General features: G+C 47.7%; 1 protein-coding gene across 2 annotated transcripts; it reads right to left on the bottom strand.

Annotated features, from left to right (window-relative positions):
* Positions 1–386: 386 nt before the first annotated feature.
* LOC115535471 (uncharacterized) lies at positions 387–9,222 on the bottom strand. 2 transcript variants are annotated; one of them, XM_030346724.1, is made up of 7 exons: positions 9,128–9,222; positions 3,954–4,009; positions 3,387–3,523; positions 3,140–3,219; positions 1,527–1,694; positions 878–1,000; positions 387–496 (listed from the first exon to the last, which is right to left on the bottom strand). In XM_030346724.1, the coding sequence occupies exons 1-7, from the start codon at positions 9,198–9,200 to the stop codon at positions 441–443; spliced, it is 693 nt and encodes a 230-aa protein (XP_030202584.1). In that variant the 5' UTR covers positions 9,201–9,222; the 3' UTR covers positions 387–440. The 2 variants fall into 2 exon arrangements, with proteins under 2 accessions (XP_030202584.1, XP_030202583.1); XM_030346723.1 differs by having other exon boundaries at positions 3,954–4,027; positions 9,137–9,215.
* Between the last annotated feature and the right edge of the window lie 1,749 nt (positions 9,223–10,971).

The raw sequence follows: 10,971 nt of genomic DNA, 5'->3' as shown, positions 1-10,971 counted from the left end.
CCTCCCTCTTCCTCCCTCGTCTTCCATTGGATCGTTCTGCTCGGGAGCTGGCTAGCTTACATTCTAACAATCTTACACACTTAATCAAGATGCTTTGAGGCTAGCACGCAGATGGCTAGCTGACAGTTTAAGGGCCCCTATGTTACCACCAGGTGTGAAGCTGAGCCTTAGTGACATCACAAGTGGGCGTGTCCATCTAGGTTCATGCTGCTGTCAGTCTAGCAGCCTACCCAGTGGACCGTAGCAAATGCTGTTGATCTATCTGGCATACATCTAGGTGGAAACACCCACTTGTGATGTCACTAAAACGCAGGAAAAAGGCAGAAGTTCAACAGTCATCAATACACAACAAGCATCAGTTCTGGGCTCAAGAAAAGGAGAAAACATCACTTTGATTAGAGATTTTATTTCTGATATACTTCGGAGCAGAGAATAGATCTTCAGTGCTCGGTTTCTTCGTCTGGTTTCAGCACCAGCACCTTCCTGGGACACGGCTCTGAGAGGGACAGGAGATCAACATCAGTACTGCAGTATACTCTACTGGTACTCTACTGGTACTGTACTGTAGGTCTAATACTCTACTGTAGGTCTAATACTCTACTGGTACTCTACTGGTACTCTACTGTAGGACTAATACTCAACTGATAGTCTACTGATGCCCTACTGTGGAACTGATGATCTACTAGTACTCTACTGTAGGACTGATGCTCTACTGGTATTCCTACGATACTCTACTGGTACTCTACAGTAGGCCTCACTCTACACTAGGCCTCACTCTACAGTAGGCCTCACATTACAGTAGGTCTCACTTTACAGTAGGCCTCACTCTACAGTAGGCCTCGCTGTACGGTAGGCCTCGCTGTACGGTAGGCCTCACCTGAGACTCCGTCGTAGGTGTACTCCCCGGTGATTTCTGTCATGTTGAGGCACGCGGCCTGCTGTCTGGTGCTCAGAGGAACCTCCTTCAGAGCCTCCAGGTCCTGATGCTCCCCCTCCCTCCCTGAGACACACACACACACACACACACACACACACACACACACACACACACACACACACACATAAATGAATGACCAAACTATCTACTGTATGTAAAGTGTAGTGTTGTGTCCTGTAGTTGAGTGTGTATCAGTGTCGTGTCCTGTAGTTGAGTATGTATCAGTGTTGTGTACTGTAGTTGAGTGTGTATCAGTGTTCTGTACTGTAGTTGAGTGTGTATCAGTGTTGTCCTGTAGTTGAGTGTGTATCAGTGTTGTGTCCTGTAGTTGAGTGTGTATCAGTGTTCTGTACTGTATTTGAGTGTGTATCAGTGTTGTCCTGTAGTTGAGTGTGTATCAGTGTCGTGTCCTGTAGTTGAGTGTGTATCAGTGTTGTGTACTGTAGTTGAGTGTGTATCAGTGTTCTGTACTGTAGTTGAGTGTGTATCAGTGTTGTCCTGTAGTTGAGTGTGTATCAGTGTTGTGTCCTGTAGTTGAGTGTGTATCAGTGTTGTCCTGTAGTTGAGTGTGTATCAGTGTTGCGCGTACTGTAGTTCTTTATGAACCGGAATTCGGTGGAGTGGCTGTCTGCGGGGTCGTACACGGCACTGTAGTCGAAGGTGAGCTGGTCCTCAGGGCAGGACGGACAGCTCTGGAACAGAGTGATCTGTCCAAGGACCTCCCAAGGGGTGCTCTCCCCGCTGCCAAGCTCAAGCACTGCAGCACAGAGAGGGAACACGGGTCAACATAGATAGTGATCCGGTTTCCGCTCCAAACACAGTACAGAAACTGCCCTCCTCAAAGTGACCAATGACCTTCTGCTATCCTCTGACACTGGCTCCCTAAATATCCTCATCCTCCTTGACCTCAGTGCTGCCTTTGACACGATCAATCACTCCATTCTCCTCTCCCGTCTCCAATCCACCCTTGGCATCACTGGCACCGCCCTCTCCGACAGACATCAATTCATCGCCATCAACAACTGTCAATCAGCCACTACTCCTCTCATCCACGGTGTCCCCCAGGGTTCTGTGCTTGGTCCACTCCTCTTCATTCTGTACATGCTTCCTCTTGGTCCGATCCTTCGTCACCATGGACTCCGGTTCCATTGTTACGCCGATGACACACAGCTTTACCTCCCCTCCAAAACCATCAGTCCTTCCACCCTCTCAACCCTCTCCAACTGTTTGACTGACATCAAGACCTGGATGCAAAACAGCTTTCTCAAACACAACTCCAACAAATCCGAAATCCTCATCATTGGTCCTGACACCCTCACTCACTCCACTCTGAACTTCACCCTTAACATTGACGGCTCCACCATCACCCCCTCCACCAAAATCCGTAACCATGGAGTTATCCTGGTCCCCACTCTCTCCTTCCTCCCCCATGTTAACCATATTACCAAAACTGCCTTTTTCCACCTCCGAAACATCGTCCGCCTCCGCCCCAACCTGTCAACTACCGCTGCTGCGACACTCATCCACGCTTTCATTTCATCCAGGCTTGACTACTGCAATGGTCTTCTCAACGGCACCACCAACAAAGTCCTCAAAAAACTTCAATATGTCCAGAACTCAGCTGCACGCCTCCTCACTGGTACCTGCTCCAGAGAACACATCACACCTGTCCTCCGTGAACTCCATTGGCTTCCAATTAAACACAGAATCAACTACAAAATCTTACTCATCACCTACAAGGCCCTCAACAAGGCCCTTGTTTACGTTCGCTGTACAGCGCCGCGCCAACTGTGACTTGCTTGCTACAGAGCGTGAGCGTCTTGGGAATACCCGGTCAATATAATGGATATAATATGGACACATAAGAGAATCAATATTCGGTATTTGTTATGGATTTATTGTACAAATTCCCTGAAAAGATGCACGTTCCAGGATGAATTGAAAAGCTCCCGTAAGGGCTGAGATGGCAGAGGACAGCTGATTTGGAACGGAACAACAGCTGTTCGCTATCACGGGGAAAACTAAGGAACTTCAACCTACTTAGGCCTACTAATTAACGTTCAAAAGCTATTAAACCTTAAAAAAAAAAAAAAAAAAACGGTTCCAGGGAGTATATAGGGATTAATAATGTTGTTTTTGATAGAAAAAAAAACGAGTATTCGAAGCCTGAAAAATGGCATTCGGGCCAGCCCTAGAACTTACCCATACTGTTGAACCTCAGAGTGAGGTTGGCGTCGTCCATAATGTTGCCCATGATGCGGAGCCAGTAACATGGCTCATTGCTGGAGGCGCAGACACACGTTTCAGAGAGGACAACACCCAACGCTAGGCTAATAACCCCCCACCCCCGGATAAGACTCTCCATACACCCCTCTCCATAACCACACCCCCTCCACATGGCTACGCCCCTACACATAGCCACGCCCTCTCTGACCTCCCTCCATCTCACCCAAATCTGATCCTCTCGATGTAGGTGAAGGAGCTGTTGTCCTCCGACAGCGAGAGCTCCAGGAAGGAGCTGGAGGGATGAAGCAGCAGAGCCCTCTTATCTGTGATGAAACCCACCAGAACCCAGGAGCCCGACGCCTGGAGCCACACGGAGTACAAGTAGTTCATGGAGAACGTGGAGAAAATGTAGAATGAAGAGAACATGTAGAACGTGTAGAACGTGGTATCACATGTAGAACGCGATACAGATAGAATTAATCAGTACTTCTAGGATCTGGGTCTCACTAGGACACAGATCCAGACGTTATCTATTGGTTTTTACCTTTGTCAACATTAACTCTTTATTGATTTTTTTAATTAAAAAAACAATAATTTAGAGAGCTTTTTACACACACTGACTAGACTATACGAGTTATCCCTATGATATACATATATATACACAATATAGGCATCTATTGATAATAATTGTATGACTTCATATATGCACACTATACGATTTATCACTGTACATTGTATAGTAGATCAACTACAGTCGCCTATAGTTGTTATGGTAACCACCGAGACTGACCTTGTCTGCTTGGTCCCTGCGGAGCGGGGTGATGACATCATCACAGCTGGGGGCGGGCGGGGCGGCGGCGGCGGTGGCGGGGGCCAGCAGCCCCAACAGAAGGACAGCGAACACAGCAGCCATGGATCTCAGACCTCTGCACCCGGCGGCCCGAGGCTTTATAGCCTCAGCGTCCGTCCGTCCGTCCGTCCCCCCCCTCAACGCACGATGGGGGCGGTGGGGCAAAGGTCACCGCAGAGGATCCAGCCTCCAATCAGGAGGTCAGAGACCCCAGAACAAAGAGCACTCTTACATTTAGGAATCGGGGAAGAATTATCGGGCGGTATACATAGGGTTCTAGCTATCAGGAGGTATATACGCTGGTTCCAGAGTTATCGAGAGGTATATACGGTGGTTCTAGTTCTCAGGAGGTATAAAAGATGGTTATAGATATATCAGGAGGTTTACACGGTGGTTCTAACTATCAGGAGGTATACTCGTGGTTCTAGTTTCAAGAGATGTATACAGTGGTTCTAGAGATATCAGGAGGCATATAGGATGGATCTAGATTGATCAGGATGTATATACGGTGGTTCTAGATTCATCAGGAGTTATATGTTGTTCTAAAGTTATCAGGAGGTATATACGTGGTTCCATTTATCAAGACGTATATACAGTGGTTCTAGTTATTAGGAGGTATATACATGGTTCTAGAGTTAGCAGAAGTTATTCACGTTGCTCTAGAGTTATAAGGAGGTATCCTGTTACAAGCAACAAACTATCAGGCCTGATCCAAGAAACTACTAAACTACCCATCTTCAACCAACCAACAAACTGCTGACTTACCCACCCTGAACCAACCAACAAACTACTAACCAACCAATCCTGAACCAACAAATCTCTAACCTACCTATCCTGTAACAAGCAACTAACCACCCATCCAGAAGCAACAACAATCTACTAAACTACCCATCCTGAAACAACCACAAACTACTAACCTACTCACCTTGAACCAACAAACTACTGACCTACCCATCCTGAACCAATAACAAACTACTAACCTACCAATTGAAAACTCCTTACCACCACAAACTGAAAACGCTGATATTTAAAATGGTAAAATTAAAATATCCAAGCGGCCGATATTAGCTGTTGTTGTGAGGCGATAAAACCTTGGGACAAATGTTGACACCCACTCACACACTCACTGTGTAAACCTTGCAGGGTCCATGTTGTGCTGTCCGGAGATGTGTGTTTACCCGGTGTGGCAACCCGCTCCTCGAATGAGCCGGGTTCCAGGTGTAAATCACGCTTGGCAGCGAGGGTTAAGCCATTAAAGACATTTATTGCATAACACTTGGATCATATAATGAAGACGCGGTCTCTAGGGCCTCCGTGGGCCTCTAGCTGCTCGCGGACCCGAGCAGTTCCTCCTTCCTCACTCCCGTTCCTGGGCTCTCCAAATATCAGTCCTCGTGCTCCTTTTAACATGGCTCCTCGGCTTTCGGCCAGGTGTCCCCCAATCTCGCTGATTGGGGTTCGGTCGGTGCTCTCCGTGGCCGGCTGGTGGGTGACGGTGGTATCGGCCATCCAGGACCAACCCTCGGGCTGGTCCGGGCCGAGCTTTAAGTGGCGGGATGCCACACTCCTCCACCCTTTGTCCAAGTCTCGGGTCGACGGATAGTGGGTGGCGGAGGTATACGCCGTCCACGACTACACCTCTGACCTGCCCGGGCCGAGGTTTACGGGGCGGGATGCCACACCGGTATGCCGCAGTGTTGAACCGCTCAGAATAAACCGCTCAGTTTATTTACAGTCCTTGGTTTACAGGGGCCTGATGATTATCAGAGATATGAAACTAGTATCAGTCATCAATAGACACTAAAAAACATTTGGACTGAGGACCTAGCATGATACCAGGATAACACTCCGCCTCGTCCAATCAGACCTCTCCTCCTCCACCTTGTTCAATCAGACCTCTCCTCCTACTCCTTGTCCAATCAGACCTCCCCTCCTCCTGTTCCAATCATACCTCCCCTCCTCCAACTTCTCTTTGTCCAATCAGACCTCCTCGTCCAATCAGAGCTCCCCTTCTCCTTCTCCTCGTCCAATCTGAGCTCCCCTCCCTCTTCTTCCATTGGATCTTTCTGCTCGGGAGCTGGCTAGCTTACATGCTAACAATCTTACACACTTAATCAAGATGCTTTGAGGCTAGCTGTTTAAGGGCCCCTATGTTACCACCAGGTGTGAAGCTGAGCCTTAGTGACATCACAAGTGGGCGTGTCCATCTAGATTCATGCTGCTGTCAGTCTAGCAGCCTACCCAGTGGACCGTAGCAAATGCTGTTGATCTATCTGACATACATCTAGGTGGAAACACCCACTTGTGATGTCACTAAAACGCAGGAAAAAGGCAGAAGTTCAACAGTCATCAATACACAACAAGCATCAGTTCTGGGCTCAAGAAGAAGAGAAAACATCACTTTGATTTGAGATTTTATTTCTGATATATTTCGGAGCAGAGAATCGATCTTCAGTGATCGGTTTCTTCCTCTGGTTTCAGCACCAGCACCTTCCTGGGACACGGCTCTGAGAGGGACAGGAGATCAACATCAGTACTGCAGTATACTCTACTGGTACTCTACTGGTACTGTACTTTAGGTCTAATGCTCTTCTTGTACTCAACTGGTACTCTACTGTAGGACTAATACTCTACTGGTACTCTACTGGTACTGTACTGTAGGTCTAATACTCTACTGGTACTCTACTGTAGGACTAATACTCTACTGGTACTCTACTGGTACTGTACTGTAGGGCTAATGCTCTTCTGGTACTCTACTGTAGGACTAATACTCTACTGGTACTCTACTGGTACTGTACTGTAGGGCTAATGCTCTTCTGGTACTCTACTGTAGGTCTAATACTCTACTGATACTCTACTGTAGGACTAATACTCTACTGGTACTCTACTGGTACTCTACTTTAGGACTAATACTCTACTGGTACTCTACTGGTACTCTATTGTAGGTCTAATACTCTACTGGTACTCTACTGGTACTCTACTGCAGGTCTAATGCTCTACTGGTGCTCTACAGTAGGACTAATACTCTATTGGTACTCTATTGATGTTCTACTGTAGGACTAATACTCTACTGGTACTCTACTGTAGGACTAATACTCTTCTGGTGCTCTACTGTAGGACTAATACTCTACTGGTACTCTACAGTAGGCCTCACTCTACGGTAGGCCTCACTCTACGGTAGGCCTCACTCTATGGTAGGCCTCACTCTACGGTAGGCCTCACTCTATGGTAGGCCTCACTCTATGGTAGGCCTCACTCTACGGTAGGCCTCACTCTATGGTAGGCCTCACTCTACGGTAGGCATCACTCTACAGTAGGCCTCACTCTACGGTAGGCCTCACTCTACAGTAGGCCTCACTCTACAGTAGGCCTCACTGTTCGCTAGGCCTCGCTCTTCAGTAGGCTTCACTCTACAGTCGACCTCGCTCTACGGTAGGCCTTGCTCTACGGTAGGCCTCACCTGAGACTCCGTCGTAGGTGTACTCCCCGGTGATTTCTGTCATGTTGAGGCACACGGCCTGCTGTATGGTACTCAGAGGAACCTCCTTCAGAGCCTCCAGGTCCTGGTGCTCCCCCGCCCTCCCTGACACACACACACACAGACACACACACACACACACACACACACACACACACACACACACACACACACACACACACACACACACACACACACACACACACACACACATACAATTTCATTAGCAAATGAATTACCGCAGTTGAGAGTGTATCAGTGTTGTGTATTGTGGTTCAGTGTGTATCAGTGTTGTGTACTGTAGTTCAGTGTGTATCAGTGTTGTGTGTCCTGTAGTTGAGTGTGTATCAGTATTGTGTACTGTAGTTGAGTGTGTATCAGTGTTGTGTGTCCTGTAGTTGAGTGTGTATCAGTGTTGTGCGTACTGTAGTTCATTATGAACTGGACGTCGGTGGAGTTGCTGTCTGTGGGGTCGTACACGCCGCTGTAGTAGGAGGTGAGCCGGTCCTCAGGGCAGGACGGACAGCTCTGGAACAGAATGATGTGTCCGATGAACCCCCGAGTGGTGATCTCCACGCCGCCCTGCTCACGCACTGCAGCACAGAGAGGGACCGCGGGTCAACATAGCTAGCATGTCAGCGTGTTACAGTAACATGTGAGGCCGTCTGCTAGCGTGTTAACCAGTTAACATGTGAGGACCGCAGCTTGCGTGTTAGCATGTGAGGACATCAGCTAGCGTGTTAGTGTGTTAGCATGCGAGGACCTCAGCTGTGTGCTAGCTAGCACGAACTTGCTAGCCCATCATTTTGAGGCCCAGAGCGCCAGGGCTCCACCCGTAATGCTTCATAGCATGCTACATCACGCCTGCTAGGACGTTGGCATGCTAGCAATTTATTATTGATGATGTTGATGGGGAACTTACCCATAGTGTGGAGCCTCACAGTGAGGTTGGCGTCGTCCGTAATGTCGCCGACGATGTGGAGCCAGACACACGACCCATTCACGAACCCGTTCCTCTCGATGTAGGTGAAGGAGCTGTTGTCCTCTGACAGCGAGAGCTCCACGAGGGAGCTGGAGATCTGAGGCAGCAGGCCTGTCTTCTCATCTGTCACGGAACCCACCAGAACCCAGGAGCCCAACGCCTGGAGCCACACGGAGAACACGTAGAACATGGAGTACATGTAGACCGTATAGAACGTGGAGAACATGTAGAACGTGTAGGACGAGCTATCACAGGAAGAGCGCGATACAGGTTGAAAGAATCAGTAGTTCTAGGATCTGGGACAGAACCAGACTTTATCTACTGATGTTTACTTTAGTCAACATTTACTCTTCATAGATCCTTTACTACACACACTGACTGGACTAAACAATATGTCACTGCATGTGACATACTTATATATAAAATATAGGCATATATATAGATTATAATTTTATGACTTCATATATAATAGACGATATATCACTGTATAGTAGATCAACTGCAGTGACCTATAGTTGCTATGGTAACCACTGAGACTGACCTTGTCTGCTTGGTCCCTGCGGAGCGGGGTGACGACATCATCGCAGCTGGCGGCAGGCGGGGCGGTGGCGGCGGCGGCGGCGGCGGCGGCGGGGTCAGCGGCGGTGGCGGCGGCGGCGGCGGGGTCAGCGGCGGCGGTGGCGGGGGCCAGCAGCCCCAACAGAAGGACAGCGAACACAGCAGCCATGACTCTTCTGGATCTCAGACTGCTGCTGCCGGCGGCCCGAGGCTTTATAGCCTCAGCGTCGCCCGGGGGAGGGGGGCGGGGGGGGGGGGGGCGAAGGTCACTGCAGAGGATCCAGCCTCCAATCAGGAGGTCAGAGACCCCTGAACACAAAGCACTCTCACATTTAGGAATCGGGGCTCTGGAAGAGGTATCAGGAGGTATATACGTGGTTCTAGAGTTATCACTTCAATACATTGTGCAGACATCATTAACCTCTCAATAAAGAAACATTGCAGGAGAAAAGTGAGTTTTAACACTGACAATATGCATTACATGATAATTCTACAAGTTGACGAGTACATCAAGCACAGAGAGTCATTCCTGTTGTGTAGATTCCCTCAGCATGTGTTTTAGTGATTACTTTAGTCTATGTTCACCCTCGACGCTTCTTATACCAAGGAATTCCACTGACTGACGGCTCTGTAAATGACTGCCCTGTTCAGTTGATTTGTTTAGGGCTGTGCGGGGTCAAAACAGCCTTTCCTGACCAGTCTAGTTCTATGTGCCTTGAGTCTGTCTGACCAAGCTGTTCTGAAAAAAAATATCGGGTTTCCTATCAACAACGGCATTTTAGGTAAACAATACAAGACTAGATGTTACCTAAGCCTCAACGGTGAACTGTGACAGACAACTGTGACTTGTGCTTCTTCATGACATTAGCTCTAAAAGTACATTGAAGAGCCAGTCTTGCAGCTCTATTTTGAGCCAGCTCGAGTTTTTTATATGTTTTTCGCGGCGCTGGACCCCACACCCCTACAGTCCCCTAGGTGAGAGAGAACTAGAGCCTGAACCACCTGATTCCTGATTGAAGGTGTCACATGGTAGGAGCATCTTCTAGTCTTAGCTAAACCCTGTCCCATTTTTACTGCAATTGAATCAATATGGTCAGACCATGACAATTGATCATCTATTATGATGCCAAGTAATTTAATTTTCCTTACTTGCTCTATTGGAATACCACCCATAGATAGATTTAAACAGGAGTCTCTGGCAATCCTTATCCTGGTACCAACAACCATGCACGTAGTCTTAGTGATGTTCAACACTAATTTGTTGTCCTCTGCCCAATCAGACACAGTTTGAAATTCTTTGCATAATACATCAGTCAGTTTGTTGCATGTAGACGCAGCACAGAACATAGTTGAGTCATCAGCATACATTACTACTTTTGTCTGTTTGAGAAAATAGGGCAGATCATTGGCAAAGATCGAAAATAAAAGAGGACCCAGACAGCTTCCTTGAGGCACTCCACAGAAGACATCTTCGCTGACTGATAAGCTTCCATTGAAAAACTATTTTTGCCTCCTGCCAGACAGATAACTCTCCATCTAAGAGAGGGCAGTATCAGCGAAACCATAGCACTTGAGTTTAGCAATAAGCAGGGCATGGTCAATAATGTCAAAAGCCGCACTAAAATCAAGCATAACAGTACCCACAATTCTTTTGTTATCCATTTCTTTAAAACATTCGTCAGTCATATGAACAATAGCAGAGTTAGTTGAATGAACAACTCGATATGCATGCTGAGATTTTGTTACAAGTTCATTACTAATAAAAATAGTCCTTTCCAATATCTTGCTCTTTACGGGTAGTAGACGGATGGGTCTACTATGAGCCCCAGAAAAGGAAGGCTTTTTTATGTTTTGGCAAGGGGATTACTTTAGCCTCTTTCCATAATGACCAGGAGTAGGTCAAACATCTATACAAAAATTGACACACAGGAACACAAAGC

Source organism: Gadus morhua, chromosome 22 (assembly GCF_902167405.1).
Source record: "Gadus morhua chromosome 22, gadMor3.0, whole genome shotgun sequence".
In the NCBI taxonomy this organism is placed as follows: domain Eukaryota; kingdom Metazoa; phylum Chordata; class Actinopteri; order Gadiformes; family Gadidae; genus Gadus; species Gadus morhua.
Note: the sequence above shows the minus strand (reverse complement) of the source record. Positions and strands in the feature narration are given on the sequence as shown.